Below are 17,733 nucleotides of genomic sequence, written 5' to 3'. Positions count from 1 at the left end.
TTGAATTCACCAACGGTACTTGAAATGTTAATATTTGTTTGAAACTTGTGAACAGTTTTTCTATCTGAGGAACATTGTTTAAAATTTTCGACCAATTTTGAACTTGACAACTATTTTCCTGTTTTTAACAGTGCAGTCTAGGGAAAGCGGGCTCCCCTAGCGAAGCCTTGCTAAAGGCGTGAGTGACATGGGTCGACCAGGCACGCGGCAGGCCACAGCAGCATTTTTTTTCATATTTTTCGTTTTTGTTTTTTTTTTTTGCTTTATTTTTAGTTTTGTTTACACTTCCAAATATTCTTAATATATATATCTAAAAACGCTTTACATAAAACATTTTATAAAAATATTTACCAAAGCATTTGAAAAATCTTAAATATGTTAGATATTTTTTTTATCATGTATACAAAAATATACATTGTGTGTGAAAAGTCCCTCATGTAACTAAATAACTTCAATAAAACATTTTAAAAAATCTTAAAAGATATTTCAAAAATATTAATCAATGATTTGAATAATCTTAAGTGTGTATATAAATATGTTGACAGTGTAATAAAAAATTATAAATCTTTCATCCTAAAAATGTAATCATTTGAGGAAATGTTAAATGTACATAGCAAAATGTTGACCATGTAGTAAAAATATATTTTTCTGAAAAACTGTAATCAAGAATTTGAAAAAATAATAAATTTGTGTAGGAAAAAGACATTGACTATGTATTCAAAAAATGTTAATCATCTACATGAATAATGTTAAACTTTTAGTTATAAATCTTTCATCCTAAAAATGTTAATCATTTGAGGAAATGTTAAATGTACGTAGAAAAATGTTGACCATGTAGAAAAAAAAATATTTTTCTGAAAAATTGTAATCAAGAATTTGCAAAAACAATAAATTTGTGTGGGAAAAAGACATTGACCATGTATTCAAAAAATGCTATTCATGTACATGAATAATGTTAAACTTTTAATTATAAATCTTTCATCCTAAAAATGTTAATCATTTGAGGAAATGTTAAATGTACATAGAAAAATGTTGACAATGTAGTAAAAAAATATTTTTCTGAAAAACTGTAATCAAGAATTTGCAAAAATAATAAATTTGTGTAGGAAAAATACATTGATCATGTATTCAAAAAATGCTAATCATGTACATGAATAATGTTAAACTTTTGTTAAAAATATGTTATATATATACTAAAAATGTAGAATGTGTGTGGGAAAACATACACGTCAAAAATATAAGTTTTCATAAAATGTTAACCATGTATATACAAAAAATGATTCACATGTATATAAAAAATGTTGAAGGTTTATTGGAAAAGAGTTGAAATGTGTTGAACCAAAAAGAAACTAATGAATAACAATAAAAATATCAAAACCTAATGTAAAACTAAGAGAAAAACAAATAAAATGAAAATACGAAGGAACCAATTCAAAATAAAGAAAACGGAGAAACACCAAGAAGGAAACAAGGAAAACTGAGAAAACCAGAAGGAAATAAAAACAGAAGAAGAAAAAAACAGAAGCAAAAAAACAATAAACCCGAGAAGTAACGATTAAAAACAAAGAAAAACAACAACTTATGAAAATTGAGAAAGAAACAAAGGAAACCAATGAAAATGAAAGAAAACAAAAAAATCTTGAAAAATAAATAAATTGATAAAGGAAAATATTTAGGAAAAAGGAAAAATCTGAATATTAGGAGTGTGAATATTGCGGCGATTGTCGGGGTATGTGCGACACGCCTCACCTGTGAAACGATAGGTTCTTCAGCATGAAGCTTGATGAGAATGAAGATATGTTCCTCCCTTGCCATGCAAGAAGATATGTGTTGGAGAGGCTCGGTTTCAAAGACCACGAGAGAATTGAGACGAGGAGCGCTAACCTGTGGACTATACATGGTCACACATTTGTTATCAAAGTATTTAATTCAGTTTTTCAAACAGAATTTGGGTGCCCAAATTGGGAAGATCTTTGCAAGGCATATGGATTTAAGGAAGGTATGGAAATAACCTTCGATCTTCGTCCTGAAGATAATATGCCAGGCAACATTGACATTTGGGTGGTTGTTGATATGCTTCCTGTTTTACCTCCATGTGAGTTCCTCAACCATATTTGCCAAGTAATTTGCAATTTGTATTTAGAAATAGTTGGTGTTCATCCATATACTAAATTTGTTAAATTATAATTTACAGCTTATTTCGTTTCTTCGAGTGAATTATGGAAATTAATTAACACGACACACTACACGTGTGGATCACATCTAACTTGGGAGGAGAATGATGTTCTTCTTTGCTTTCTTGTTGGTGTTCTGGTTTCTAGGGATACCTTCCCATATAATTTTGGAATTGGCCAAAATTATACATTTTACATGCCACTAGTGCATTGGTTGAGGCGAGATGACATTCGCTGAAATATTTTGGTAAGAGTTTCCTAATTAAGTACGCTCTACTATTGCATAAATGATGTTGATTACATTGCTAACTAGGTTATTATTATGATCTTCAATAACAACTGCCACATGATGTAGTGCCTCTGTTGATGCACCCAGAAGGTCATATGAAAATTAAAAGCCCGCTGAGGGCTGAGTTCGATGCTCCATACTCGAGTAACCTCAAACCAAAATCAAAAAGGCTCCAAATTAAAGCATGGAGAGAAATAAAGAAGGATCGCAAGCCATAAGTTGGAGACCGTTGGATCTATGTGCTTCATCATGGAGACATATGTGTTATTCTGTTTTATGACATTATACCTAAGAGCGAGGACTAGATCTTATGAGAGACAAGTTATTCTAGTTTATATTAACTTGACATGATCGAATGCATATGATGACTATTATGATGTTTCTCTGTTTTACTTTATGTGTTATATGATAACTTGGTATATGATTAAGATGATGATGAATTGTTAGATGAGTACGTAAGATGATGATGAGTTATATGACATAATACTCCCTCCGTCCCAAAATTCTTGTCTTAGCTTTGTCTAGAAATGGATGTATCTAAATACTAAATTTGACTAGATACATTCGTATCTAAACAAATATAAGACAAGATTTTTGGAACGGAAGGAGTACTTTATGTGTATGATGTGATGCAAATTATGCATGTTTATTATGATATGATGAAACCACTGTATAGAGCATGCACAAATACGTAGGAGGGACATACATACGATGCGAATTAAATATTAAAAGCAGGAATATTAGCAGTAACGCTCTACTTATTCCAGCGCTACTCGTAACGTAGATACCAGTAGCGCTTTTAATCCAGCGCTACTGCTAAGAGTTTGCTATAGCGCGTTAGCAGTAGCGCTGGCCCCAGCGCTACTACTAAGGGTAAAACCAGCGGTACTACTAGGGTTTTCCCTAATAGTGTAGGGTACTACATACGGATGTATATAGACATATTTTAGACTATAGATTCACTCATTTTGCTTCATATATAGTCTTTAATGAAATCTTTAAAAAACTTATATGTAGGAACAAAGGGAGTACGTTTTTTTAGCATTTAGAAATGTATATTTTTTTAAAGTGGGTTCTTACGTATCGGGTCGGGTTCATCCATGCACTTCCCACCCATTGCCCCCTCCCCCGCTCCCCCCTCCACCCCAATTCAAGCACGAACCAGATTGGGGCATTCGGCAGGTTGTTGCTGCATCCACCCGTTCATTCATTCCAAGCCCTCCCTGCAGCAACCAAACCGACGGATGGTCACGTGGTTAGGTGTGACCCCCCTCGCAGCAAGCAAAAAAAAAAAAAAACAGCACGCGGCCAATCCCTCGCGACGAAGCAAAATACCGCGAGGAGGCGCCGAAACGGAATCAAGCCTCCTCTCTCCAGGCTTGACATGCACGCAACTCGGACGGCCGGATCCGACCTCCCACTCCCATCCGACGGCCGGGATTCGCAGAAAGGAACGTCGGTTTCGTGCAAAAAAAAAAAGGCCCCAGCCAAACGTGCGGCGAGTCGTGCAACGACTGCTCCAAGCAAGCGACCGCGTGCCGTTTACTTCCATGCTAAGTTTCTTTTTTGCGTTCTGTAGACCTTTGTGCGCTAAGCTCGAAGCTTCCATCACCATGGTAGATGACACCCAGTTTCTTATTTTTTTTCTTTTGAGAAAATCTTGTGGTTTGTTTGATCTGCTATTAAAACAAATTCCGGGGGCTCTGTTTTATTTTATACAAGTTGCCGGGCTTCGATGTCATCATCAAACGACAGTGTAGGCTTAGCTGTGGAGACAAATGGCCACAGGAGTCGTTGGTCTGTTAGTTACAACTTGCAACCGTCTTTAGACAAAAATCCAATAAACACTTCATTAACTAATTGCGAAATGCTACGGGGATCAAGTCACAAAACTCTGGAAAGATAACTAGGATCTCCCTATTACGATAAACTGCGGGGACCAGATCGAGTAAACCGCCACCACTAAGATTAGTCGATAATGATCCTCCATAGAGATTCCCCGCAGTTTACCAAACTTTGCTAATAGCCCCCTCGATCCTCCCTCCAGTTCCCACCTCATCGGCCAACCCAGCCAGACACAGGCAGGCGGGCGCCCCACTGTCTCTCCTCGCCACGCTCGGTATTCTATTCCTCACCCGATTCCGCCTCGCCATTCCTCCCCTCCAATCCGCCCGGCGACGCCGGACGCGGGGTCCGCCTCCTACGGCGCCGGCGACGACCCGCACGGTGCTAGGGCTCCGGTGACCTAGGCCCCCGCCCCGGGCGATCGCGGGGGGAGATCCATGTCCGCGGACACGCCCCCGCTCCCGCCGCCCGCGCCGCCGCTCGGCGCGCTGGATCCCGAGCCGGAGCCCGCGCAGCCGCTCGAGCCGCCCGAGGTGATGCACAAGACGAGGGCCGTTGACTTCCTCGGCCGCCGCACCCCCATCGTCTACCAGAACGACAACGGGCCCTGCCCGCTCCTCGCCATCTGTGAGAGCCCCTCCTCCCCTCCCCTTCCCCGCTCGGGCTGACCCGCCGTTTCCGTGGTTGGTTGCTCCCGATTTCACCTGGGTGGGTTTTGGCGCGCGCGTTTTTTTGTGTGGTTGCAGGTAACGTGCTGCTGCTGAAGAACGTGATCAGCCTGAACCCGGATGCCGGCGAGGTGTCGCAGCAGAAGCTGCTGTCCCTCGTCGCCGACCGCCTCATTGACTCCAACAGCAGTGCGCAGGTTCGACCGGCTGATCAGCATTCCTGCCGCTAAGTCTCTGGTCGTTTGTGGCGTTCATTTCTGAAAATAGGGCTGAGTTGCGAATCGCAGGGCAAGGACGAGGAGTACGCCCGCAACTGGGAGCACAACATCTCGGACGCGATAGACCTTCTACCGCGCCTCACCACTGGCATCGATGTGAATGTCATGTTCAGAAAGTGCGTTCCAGGTTTTCAGATTGCGGGTCGATGTTATGTTTTATCTTCTATGGGTGCGCACGCGCGCGCGCGCGCGCGCGCGTGTGTGTGTGTGTGTGTGTGTGTGTGTATGGCACATAATTTGTTGTTCTGAGGTGCATTTATGTCAACGTTGCAGGGTTGATGACTTTGAGTTCACCCCAGAGCGCGCCATATTTGACCTTCTGGATATTCCGTTATACCATGGATGGATAGTGGATCCTCAGGTACTACTTATCCCTATGACATATTAGGTTTACATGTTGCTTTCCTGCAATGACAGAACACCCTATCGAATTGGCTGTTACATGACCAACAAGTAACCTCTATGTTTGCTTAGTTCGTATTGAGATTGGTATAGCCTGTCTCACCTAACTTTCATACAACAGCCATAATACTTTAGGTGAGATGCAAAGTTTTGACACATGAATGGCCAGCATTGTTTATAAAGCGGTAAAGCGACCTAAAGCGAGCACCACAGCTCTCACGCTTAAGTGATGCCTAAGCGCCTACAGCGGGCAAATATTTAAGGCGCTGAGCGACGCTTAAGCGTCTGAAGCGGGACGCTTTATAAACAATGATGGCCAGGTTCATAAACATGAGAAATCGGTATTTGTATGCCCGTGAACTTGATTAAAGGATTCAATGCTATCTTACATATGATCTTGCTGTTTTTTCCATCCATGTTTATGTTTTTCAATGTTGGTAATCACAATATTACATAGATGATGAACGATGTAGAATATGCACATATGGGGAATACCTAAAATATATGTGTATAAAACACTGATTGCTGTAGAGTGTGCAATGTCTTTGCTTCCTAAGGCATTATGCATATGCAAGAGTGCAAGACTATACCATCTTTAAAATTTTGGTCTCCCTGAGTTCTGAGTCCTGTCAGCAATATTTACTACATAACACTACATTTTCATTCTTAGAAGTCAGAGATATTTGTATTGTGATTGTTTGTGTGGCTTTATATTCCGTCTCTGGAGTCAGTTTGCTTGCAATGTCATGCCCTTTATCTGTATTGCAGAGGAATTTCCCTGCTTTGACTAGCATTGGGATGTTCATGAGACATTAGTTTTCTTTCTTTTGACCTCTTGTTATTGGTAAAACGTGCCACATTTTGTACGTTTGGTTGCTACCAACTGTATTCCAGTCTGCAGCCTAAACCATCGGTCATTATTATGGCTATTCTGTTGAGATAAATTGTCAACTGAGGGAACTGATTCTCTTACTCCGATGCCCCTCTCTTTCACCCTTTGTGTTTCAGTTGTCACTTGGGTTGCTTCTTCAAAAGGTTATGCTTGCATACAGACATGATATTTAAACTGCAGTATAGGTGTGGTAGATTTATTTTTTGTACTGAAAAAATCAATAATTGATGACCTGTTTATATTGTGCAATGCAATTCCACGAACAAGGACGCATGACCAACACGGTTTCTGGCTGTACGTATGTGAATGCTAGATGTGCACTTGTTCAACATCCATCTCCGCTTAAATGTGTCACGTAACTCATGACTACAAAATAGATACAGCATCACTTTATTAACTGTGCCTATAACACCAGTGACATGCTAATACTGCTTCATGTCAACTTCTAGGATAATGACACTGCTAGTGCCATTGGATCAAAGTCATACAATGCTCTTGCTTCTGGGCTTGCTGAATTTAAGTCAGAGAAACCAGCAGAAGAGGATAAACATGTTGCAGAGGAAGAAACTGTTGATTTTGCTGCTGCAACCGCAGCAGCATTAGGGGTTCCGTCACCTACTGTTTCTCTAGGGAAATCATTTGATGAAAGTACACTCTCAGATTCAGCTGAACTGCAAATGAGACGAGGCGACCGTGAGGAAGACGAAGAACTAAGGAGAGTCCTTAGTCTATCCAAAGCTGAAAGCACGGACGTTGTTGATGGATCTGTTACCTTCAGCACTTCGCAGAGTCATTCATCCTCCAATATAGAGGATATACCACGTAGTGAGAGCTTTGTATTAGAGGCACCTGAGGTCGTAGGACCGTCGAATAAAGAGGAAGGTAGCCATGCTTCCAGTCATGATTCCACATTACAGAACACAAATTCTGATGCTAATGTTAGTGAAGCTGTGTCTTCAGAATCTGAACAAGCTTTGACCTCTAAAGAAACAGAGGAAGATGGGAAAATGGTTGTGTTAGTAGAGCACCTTGATATACCTGTTCAGTCTTCAGAATCTACTGTTGCCTGCCCTTCTCATGAACCTTCTGTTCTCGATGGCGAAGCTTCTGCTCCTGCTCCTGATCTTGCTGAAGCTAGTAAAGAAACGTGCAGAGAACATTCTACTATGCAAATTCATGACACTCAGGCTTCTGATAGTGCCCCTCAGGTTCCTGATACTGAGAACAGCTGTGACCCAACAACTGTAATTAGTCAAGCTACTCCTATGGGTGCTACACCTCAGGCTTCTGATACTGCCCCTCAGGTTTCTGATACTGAGAACAGCTGTGACTCAGCAAATGTAACTAGTCAAGCTACTCCTATGGGTACTACACCTGAGCAGGATGAGAAAATTGTTGCTTTAGACACTGCTGGGCTTGCCTCTTCAAGTATTCAGGCGAATGAGCCAATCTATCAAGGAGAAGAGCACGTACTTGGCAGTGGAAACATGGCATTTCAAACTGAGGAGCCAGTGTATGAGGGTGAGGTGGTTCTTGCCGAGCAGGCTGACAAGACCGCCGAAAGTAGTCAATGCTTGGGAAGTGGAGCTGCAGATCATCAGTGTGAGATATTTTCCAGTTACCAGTTGTGCAATTGGGTCATGTTTATTTATTCACAATATTTAGCTTTACACTCCTTTATTTGTTTGCAGGGGACCTGATTGATAATTTCCTACAGAGCACTGCTAACCAGCTGACTGTCTATGGGTACAGATCCATTCATAGGTTTAAGCGCATCAATTTCTCTTGTTCATAATTAATATGTGGCAAATTTTTCATCATTACAGTTTGTTTTGTCTACAAGAGGGTCTTAAGGAAAGAGAACTTTGTGTCTTCTTCCGCAATAACCACTTCAACACTATGTTCAAGGTATGATAATTAATTTAGCCAGATTATTTAATTACCGTAATAAGCTATTAAGCGTGTTGGCTTTATTTTCTCCATGCTTTTTGTGCAGTATAACGGAAGTCTATATCTGTTAGCAACTGATCAGGGTTTTTTCAGCCAAACTGATTTGGTATGGCAAAGATTGGATGAGGTATGTAACAGACCTCTCCGCCAACACTTATATTCACTTGAAATGGAAGTTACTGATTTGTTTTGTTCTCAATTGACAATCATTAGGTGAATGGAGATGGAGTTTTTCTCACTAGTAACTTCACACCATTTACGGCTGAAACTCCCAGAAATGATTCATGGAATCAACAGCAGGCCATGACGACTACTGCTGTATGTGCAACATCAATAGATTTTTGTGATTGTCATTGGGTTCTATAAGATTATATAATTCATTGTTTATTCTATCCTCAGGACTATATTGCTCAATTTGACAATTCCACTCTGCCGAACTCATCTGGAGAGTATGGCCCTCCTACCCTCTCTCTTCTTTTTTTTGTTTGCCAAATTCGATGTTGGTCAGATTGCAGATCTTATCCAAATTGCATAACATTTTAACCTTTGCAACCATGTTAATATTTGTATTGTCAGATATGATGTGATGTTAGGATGCCAGTTGAAGCTATGTAGTACTCCCTCTGTAACTTTTCATAAGAGGTTTTTACAGTCCATGACAGTGTCAAAAAACGTCTTATATTAAGTTACAGAGTATTTTCCAACTCTGCTGTTTTTAGTTATGCCTTTTGCAGTTTTTGGCTCTGTTCTGCACTTCTGCTTGTTTTAGGCTTGCACACCAGTCTGTTGTACCAAGTATTGTGGCTATTTCCCATTTTAGTTCCTTGCCTAGTTGATGAGTTAATTGGGGATCTTGAGTTTTGTATTGAACTTCTCATTTGATGCTTAGCTGAATGACAAATATCTAGGTATGGTTTATGTAGAGTATACACACTCATGCACAATTTGCTGTACCACTACATGACATGCAGTCCAAAATGTTAAGTTTTATCTAACATTTGGTTACTTAGAATACTGTTGGCAATCAAAGTTTTGGATGCATTATCAGTTCGGTATGATGGATATCTGATGCAAAGAGTTGGTTGGAGGCTTGTACCACTTATCTGATCCTGGTTAACCTGTTTAACAGATTAGCATAATAGCATGGCATTGGCCTGACTAGGAAAATGCGGAGTTATCCCATTTAACAAGATAGCATGACTAGCCTGATTAGGAAAATGTGTGCGAGTTATCCCATTTAACATGTTAGTCTGACTAGGAAGATATGCAATGATCAAGAAAACTGCACAGTGCACGGTTGCAGGCAGTAGGCGAACCCTCAATATACGTGTACTTGCAATTGCACGTACGTTCCCAGGCCTAACCTGTGTGCATGGTTTCTTTTCTTTTTTGCTTGCAGCTCGGATTTAGAGCTAGCTATTGCACTTCAACAACAGGAGTTTGAGCAGCAACCTCAACGACACCAGCCTCCACCACAGCAGCAGCAGCCTCAGCAACAACAGCAGCAGCAACAGACGCAAACACACCAGGCACCCAATCAATCATCAGGCCGGCCAGGACTTGTTGTTGGCCCAAGGGTATGTTTCCTTTGGTTTGCCGTTTGATGAATGTTGCTAGTGTTCCGAACGTCTAATCATCACGACCAGTAGACATCTAATTACCATGCGCTGCCTGTTCCAATTAGTATATTCTTTATGTACTGACAACTGTCATCCCATCATTTAAAGTTAAATTTGGGAGATTTGCCAACCTGTATATATCATGTTGCAAAATGCAACAAGTACATGTCAGTTTTGACCTAGTACTCTGTTCTATTGAGTGAAACATGACCACAGCCCCCTAACCCTGAAGTCACATTGGTTCTGCTTGTGAATCCTGAAAACTAACTACTGGAGTACATACTATGCTTGAATATTTGCTGTACTCAAGTGATATTTTAATGTCAACTTGTGAACCATCTGTATTGTTGCTACAATGTCAAAAGGTACCTATTTTTGCGTATTTTACATGAAACCAATCTATTGCACAGAATCAGTAATTAGCCATTTAGTTGTGGATCATAAATAATAAATTCCTCTATAGTCCTTACACTGAAATTTATCATTCCTAATAGTGTTTCTCAACTACATTTGCACCGCTTATGGTATCATTGATTCAGTCACTAGTGATCAGGCGCCATATCTTTGTCCTGGCCTGCTTCACACATTTTATATCCTATGTAATACTCCCTCCGTTCCAAAATATAAGACCTTTTAGGGATTTCACTAGGAGACTACATACGGAGCAAAATGAGTGAATCTATACTCTAAAATATGTCTATGTACATCTGTATGTAGTTTATAGTACAATCTCTAAAAGGTCTTATATTTAGGAACGGAGGGAGTAATATTTCTTATGCCTGGCCTGTTCATGCTCCATGCTGCATAATAGTAATATTTCTTATGCATTGCTGGTTCATGATTTCACTTGTCTGAGAATTACTTGTGGTTTTAATTCTGCAGCAGAGGTCAAATGTCCCGCCGCCTGCGAAAACTGAGTCGAAGAAAGAGAAGTGCATTGTAATGTAAAGATATTCCAGGAACAGAACAGGAGAAAAGAAAAAAGAGACAAGAAGCACCATACATATACTGTAAAAAAGAATCTTCTTGTCTCGTGCTGCGGCACGGCAGACTTAAATTTGTAGGCAGCCTCCTTCAAGCCGTTTCTCGTTTTTAGCTCTCTTCATTTCTTTTTTGTTTTCCTTTGTGTAAATACCCTCTCGGAAAAGCCATAAAACGTGAAAACAAAGGTGCAGTTGATGTGTTTACTTTGCAATGTGATTGACCAGACTCGACTCATCGTCCATGAAAAACCATGTTGTCTACTGAGTATATACTCAACTCATCGTCCATAAAAGACACTGTTGCATGCTGATACCGCGTGACTTGTTTTCTCAGGCTTATCTCAGTTTTTTTTTTTTTTGAAACACGGTCCCTTATATCGCATTTGGTTCGGTTGTAATTTAGTACAAGTGTATATATTTTCCGGGTGTAATTTACAGGTCAAGAGGTATTTACACCCGGAAACCAAAACAATCACCGGAGGTCTGTATATATTTTACAAATGTATTTAAGAGAAAAACGAGAATCCAAACATGGCTTTACGATTTGATCCATTCATAAAGCAGAAAAGAGTTGCCAGATTAATTAATGAAAACCCTGATAAAAACCGTTAAGGACATCATCAACACACCGACCCCCGAGCAACCCGTAACCGACACCCTACAACCCGCTTACCCCCTCCGATTCAAAACATGTGTCACAACTAAAACCATGACACTTAGTTTGGATCGGAGGGAGTATAAGCATGCATTACCTCAGTTATAAACGTGATAGAGAGAGTCAGAAATATCTTCCCAAGAACTACTTTATAAACGTGCAGAGAGAGTCAGAAATATCTTCCCCAAAACTACTGTTTGATGTTACAGGTGTTTTCTATGTGCACATCCAGTTCAACAACCATATGCAGAATCCATTGTGTCACAACATCCCTATCTACACATATCCCCTCCAAGAACAAATGAAACAAAATTGCCGCGCTGTACTGGTTAGCCAGTCTGAGATGCGCAAAGCGGCGGGGGTATAAGCTGGACTTTGACCACCCCTAAATAAAGGAGGGGTAACAACTCCAGCAACCAATAAACTGAGGGGTTACAACTCCATCAACCATCAAACTATCTCGATGTAAACTTCCCCGTTGATCCGGCCGGCGAAGAGGGCGATCATGAAAGGGAACCTCGCAAGGCATCCCACGAAGTCGTCCTTGCTTATTTTGTCGTCGTCGTCAATGTCAAACATCTCGAACAGTTTCAACATCTGGAATCGGAGAACAGACAGGGTGAGTCGGCACAGTAATGTTGATAGCGTTAGACCGGCATTCCAAGCGGACCTGAAGATGGGAAACTCACCCCGTCGTCTGCTGGAGGAACCATGCCCGACCGCAGGGCATTGGCTAGCTGTGCGAGGGATATGTCAGAGGTCCCCGGGGCCTTGCATTTCTCGAAGGCAGTTTCGCACACTCCCTCAAATAATGGCTGCTTCTTGAGGTGCGCACACCCGACCAAGAACTGTGCACATCAGGTAGTGCCGTGGTAGCATGTTAGGAAAACATGCAACAAATAACCTACGACGATACAGGGTAAACATATGGCCATATATGTAGGAACCATATGCCAGATACGAGATGGACTGCGTTTTAAGTCAATACCTGTCGGAATGTGATGGATTCCTTATTTTCAAAATCGAAGTAGTGAAATATCTGAAACAAATATGCAAGTTCAGTAAAGATGATACTTTCAAGTCAGCTTTCTGTCAATTTGTTTCAAGGAAAGTAAGCCTGATGGTATTTGCAGGAAGGACAGTGTCTGTACCTTCTTGCATAGAGGACTGCAATCTAGGCCAAAAAGAGCCCAAAAATCTTGTGCTTTAACACGTCCACTGCAAGAATTGGTTAATGGTATTTATCACTAAACTGTAAGATGGCAGAAAATAATACGCGTGTCTACTTATAAACAGAGAACCAAAATAACGTTACATCCTTTAAGCAAGCAATCCTTAATGACCAAACTTTCATAATCTTCTATAAGGTAATACAGTAGTTGTCAGTTAAGGGATGAAGAACTTACTCGCTGTCTGGATTCATAGCCAAAAAGTGCTCCAAGAGTTCCATTGCTTCTGCTGTGCTTACACCATACACCTGAAAAAACAGATGTAAAAAAAAATTAGATACTACCACATAACTGAAAGCAGTATGCACAATACTTCTGAGAGCCAACATGTGAAATAAAAAGCTGCATGGATCATGGAAAAAAAATCAACTACAGGTCTACAACTATGATTCATCTATCCTCGCAGAGAAGAAAAATGTCTCACTATAGTGAAGTAAGAGATACCTGTAGATGCACAAAGAGGCAAATTTATGAAATCAACGTTGTACCATAACATTTTCTTCAATAATAGTACAACTTCACAGTCTTATGATGTTTCTTCGATAGGTTTGTTCACCAAATTCTACATATAGTGTAATTTAAGAAAGACTTACTTCTTTTACCCAAGCCATTTCCACCATATAACTTGAGCAATTGGCCTGCAAACGGAAACTCAGCTTATTAGAGTCAAATTCCTACTTCCTACTCAAGAGAACGCATGGCTGTCTCCAGTTGTCACCATTTGAAGTTCTGGAAGATTCCATATGGTAAGGACTCCAGAAAACAAAGGTCAAAGCTGGCATATGAAATTAGAATATAGAGACTGTTGTAGGTGGCCTGTTACCTTTCCAGCTTCTTCTGCTCTTGATGCAATCATTGAATCAGCATATGAGTAAGATGTCGGTAAAACATTAAGGGCGTGTGCCATAGCAAAGCTGGTCTGTAGAATAAAAATATTATCATCACATTGCTACAGAAACAACTAGTGTTGAAAGGACGATTCATTTGAGTAAAACAGTATTACATTCTCTGCAAAATGAAGGGCATTCTCTTGCTTGATCTCAGGGGGGTAGACAATAGGGAGGTACTCTACCTGTAAAATAAATTATTCATATAAGGAATGAGCTTATTGTGTGAGGAGTTGCTGCCAATAAACATGAGAGACAGTGGCTGAGGTATGCAAGAAATGCAGACCTCCATGAAGTTATGAAACTGGGTGAACATCTTGAACATGAGTGCTACTAGTGATATGTTTCCCCTGAAACAAAACAATAATTATGAAAGGTAACAGCGCAAAGAAAACAAAATAAGAATGTATGATCTTAGGGAAAACTAACCAGGATTGGTCAAAGTGCACATGGGGGTAACGAACAACAACTGGTTGAACGGGGTAGCCAGGTATGAATGCTCCATGTTGGAATGAAATCAGGAATCTCCCATTTGTTGTTGTGCCTTCGGGGAACAACAGGACACGCGGAAAGCTATTGCCAGCTGCCTTTCTCTGAAAGCACATCCTAAAATGTACCATATGAACAAAATAACTAATAGACAATCAAGTTGTTTGTCTTATGTTATAGTATGATTTGCATGGAATCAACTTTTAAAATCAGTTACGCCATGCACTTTAGATGACAGTAGTAAGTGCAGAACAGCAATTGGGTCAAGGCCTGATGGGAAGCATACTAACCTTTATTTCATTCACAGCTGACTTCCTTGAAGCTGGCGAGAATCTATCAACGTATATAACCTGTAAGAGAGGTATAAATTGTCATAAAATTTGACACTTGAAAGGAACTTGCAATTGAGATGCTTTAAGAGGAAAATGCAAATGCACATACCTGCATTGCTCTTATGATTGTCCCAACAAATGGTATGGCATCATGGGAATCCGATGAAACAATGGTTGGGAACAATTCATAGAAGAAGTATATGGGGTCTATGTATGATACATGATTGGAAACGACAATAGGAGCAAGCTCTCTAGGCGCAGGCCTTCCTTTTCTTGTGATCCAGTGATACCTGAGAGTACAAATCGAGTGGCCGACAAATATTAGTCAAGTATGCGGTCATGTCTATGCAGTAGAAAGCATTATAAAACTCAATAGCATTATAAGATGGTAAAATATGATAAGTATGCGGTCAAAACCAGAAACCCTCAAGTATAAACAAGCAGTAGAAAGCATTGTACAAATGATTTCCGCCAGTTATTTTTTTCATTTTATTTCAGGGAAGGTTGGTAAGCAAGGTATCCATCTGCTTCCTCACCAGTCTCCACTTCGACATCGTTTTAAAAACATCAATGAATTGTATCCAAAACGTTCAAGTGAGCAATTCCCAGCAATGTAAAGCATAAAGCCGTACAGCCCAAGAACTGCGCTAATTAATAGGGGCCCATTATCATCATCATCATTTGAATTATCTACACATTATTCCCATTTGAATTATCCATAGTCACACACATTAAGGACCACCTGATTTCTGCCCCTAATTAATAGGGGCGCAACCAAATTTCTGGGACTTATTTTGTTGAAATGATTGTCCTCTTCTAATTCTTGGGCAGCTCTCTCCCTAACTGGCTCCTGGTATCAGATTGGCGAGGCAATGTTCTGATCTACAAATTCCAAGCAAAGCTATCCAGAAGGACCGTGCAAAAATCAGTTTCCAGCTCCTGTCGGTCAGCCGTATTAAGTGCATGTCGTAACAAACGAAGTCACCCGCACGGTCCTTCACCTTCCGAACTGATACGGCGTCGGCGTCGCCCCCACCAAACAAATCACTGCCCACACACGTGCCGCAAATCCCCCAAAATTCGGCAAACGAACCAAACATCTGCCGATCGAGGCATCCATCTGCGGCAATTTCGGCATGTGTCGCCTCGCGGCCGAAACCTAATCATCTAGTACTAAAAAAAAAATCGAAGCTTCCCAGCGGCTCATCGATCGAGCGCCAGATGTTCAGATCAGATCGAAACCCAATTCGGATAGAGCTACGCTGCTAACAGCAAAACGCTGAGGCAGAGGCACTGACCCGAAGGAGAAGAGGATGCAGCGCGCGGAGAGCCGGGTGACCCACATGAGGCGGCGGCGCCAGGCCGGCATGGGGCCGGCGCCCTCCCGCGGGCGCTCCCGCGAGTCGGTCCAGCCGCGCAGCGCCACCCACGTGGCGGCGTACCCGATCGCGATGGACAGCCCGAAGAGCACGAGCCGCACCACCGCGACCGGCGCGAGCAGCAGCGTCCTGACCCATCCGTACAGGCCGCCCAGCGCCGGCGTCCTGTTGCGGAACGGGTCGGCGGGGGACGGGCCCGGCGGCCGCGGCGGCCGGCGGTCCTCCGATAGGAACGCGAACGGGTCTCCACCGCCGTCGCACACCGAGGCGGCAGCGCAGGGGTCGTCGTGGCCGTCGTGGCCCCGCGCGTGGCCGTTGGCGGCGCGGGTGTGGGTGGTGGGCGTGATGGAGTCGGAGAGGAGGGGCGTGGCCAGGGAGGAGGCCGGGGTAGGGCCATGATTTCGAGAGGCCATGGATGGGGCGGCGGGGCGGTGGGGACAGCGACGGCTGGAGGAAGCGGGAGGCTGGAAAAAAGGAGCAATGGAGGAGGCGAGTTATGGCTTATATGAAAAGCAAATAGCGAGCGGAGGGAGGAGGAGACGACGATCGTTTTTGTGGTCGTGGGGCTCGTGGTCTCGTGGGTTCGTCTTTATTTTAAAATTCTTTTTGCGTTCTGGCACTTCCAGATCTTTGGTTTCCTGTATTGCCCTGGGTCAGAGAATGGTTGGTGCTCTTTTAAAAAAAAATACAGAAAATTGGAAATATATACTACTATCTCTGTATCAAAATACAAATCATTTTTGCAGTTAAAGGTGTAAAATAGGGGGCGCAAAACCTGAAAAATGACAGTAGTATTTGTTTCGACAAACATATGGGAAATACAAAAAAAAAATGGTCTCGTTAGAAATTTAAATTCCCAAAGAAAAATCAATAAGAATTGGTATCGCAATTCTTTGATCCAAATCACTTCTAAATAAAGTCTAGAAAGAAGGAACATAACAATCTTGTACTCTATAGAGGGCCTTCACCTTTTGTCATTTCTTTAATGAAGACATACACGTCTCGGTTGATTGAGAATCGACCAAAAGTTGAATTTACAAATTTATCCATGTATGACTAAATTGGTGTTCACTTTCTTGGGAGATTTTTTTCATCTAGGACATGAAGTGTATTGTTGTTTGGTCAATTGATTTTACTAATATGTTCATACATTTTTTAAGTCCACCTTGTTGTGAAACGCCGTGTCATATTACCTTTTTCTTGAAGTTCAACAGAAAATATCTTACACGAACTCATGATCTTTAGTACGAAGTAAGAATGAAGAACATCTCAGGGAATTTTAATGAGCAAAAATCTTGTCTAATATATCCATGTGCTTAATTGCATTTTCTATGCATGCAATAGTTAATAATTTTAATTAATTACATATTTGGTATCTTTTTATTTAGTATGCTAGCCTATTATTTATCTATCCATATTACCATGTTCGTGAAAATAAGTGTTTACCATATAAAATCATGCCCGCAATTTACCTACCAAATAAATAATTGGATTTGGTATACATGTATTGCCTTCCAATTTTTAAGTCAATAATAGATGGGTCGGTTAAGTGATTTTCAAGTAAAACCGATGGGAACACTCAGAGATACGAGAAAAAAGAGAGAAAAGAGGAACATACTTAACAAGTTAAGATTGTACAAAAGAATCAATGGATGGCGGAAT

General features: G+C 41.2%; 2 protein-coding genes across 4 annotated transcripts; one reads left to right on the top strand and one right to left on the bottom strand.

Annotated features, from left to right (window-relative positions):
- The first annotated feature begins 4,471 nt into the window (after positions 1-4,471).
- Positions 4,472-11,411, top strand: LOC123411033 (ubiquitin carboxyl-terminal hydrolase MINDY-2). 2 transcript variants are annotated; one of them, XM_045103949.1, is made up of 12 exons: positions 4,472-4,935; positions 5,055-5,173; positions 5,264-5,370; positions 5,528-5,615; positions 6,998-8,150; positions 8,240-8,294; positions 8,375-8,456; positions 8,545-8,625; positions 8,712-8,816; positions 8,898-8,947; positions 9,898-10,075; positions 11,003-11,411. In XM_045103949.1, exons 1-12 carry the CDS (start codon positions 4,746-4,748, stop codon positions 11,063-11,065), a joined length of 2,271 nt encoding a protein of 756 aa, XP_044959884.1. In that variant the 5' UTR covers positions 4,472-4,745; the 3' UTR covers positions 11,066-11,411. The 2 variants fall into 2 exon arrangements, with proteins under 2 accessions (XP_044959884.1, XP_044959883.1); XM_045103948.1 differs by having other exon boundaries at positions 11,000-11,411.
- Positions 11,412-11,885: 474 nt separating this feature from the next.
- Positions 11,886-16,630, bottom strand: LOC123411034 (lysophospholipid acyltransferase LPEAT2). 2 transcript variants are annotated; one of them, XM_045103951.1, is made up of 13 exons: positions 15,991-16,630; positions 14,802-14,982; positions 14,651-14,710; positions 14,301-14,464; positions 14,158-14,221; positions 13,988-14,056; positions 13,808-13,903; positions 13,578-13,622; positions 13,162-13,232; positions 12,907-12,973; positions 12,744-12,794; positions 12,445-12,603; positions 11,886-12,352 (listed from the first exon to the last, which is right to left on the bottom strand). In XM_045103951.1, exons 1-13 carry the CDS (start codon positions 16,482-16,484, stop codon positions 12,206-12,208), a joined length of 1,668 nt encoding a protein of 555 aa, XP_044959886.1. In that variant the 5' UTR covers positions 16,485-16,630; the 3' UTR covers positions 11,886-12,205. The 2 variants fall into 2 exon arrangements, with proteins under 2 accessions (XP_044959886.1, XP_044959887.1); XM_045103952.1 differs by lacking the exon at positions 15,991-16,630 and having other exon boundaries at positions 14,301-14,477; positions 14,802-14,833.
- Positions 16,631-17,733: the final 1,103 nt, after the last annotated feature.

This window comes from Hordeum vulgare, chromosome 7H (genome assembly GCF_904849725.1).
Source record: "Hordeum vulgare subsp. vulgare chromosome 7H, MorexV3_pseudomolecules_assembly, whole genome shotgun sequence".
Taxonomy (NCBI): Eukaryota; Viridiplantae; Streptophyta; class Magnoliopsida; order Poales; family Poaceae; genus Hordeum; species Hordeum vulgare.
This window is presented reverse-complemented; position numbering and strand designations above follow the sequence as displayed.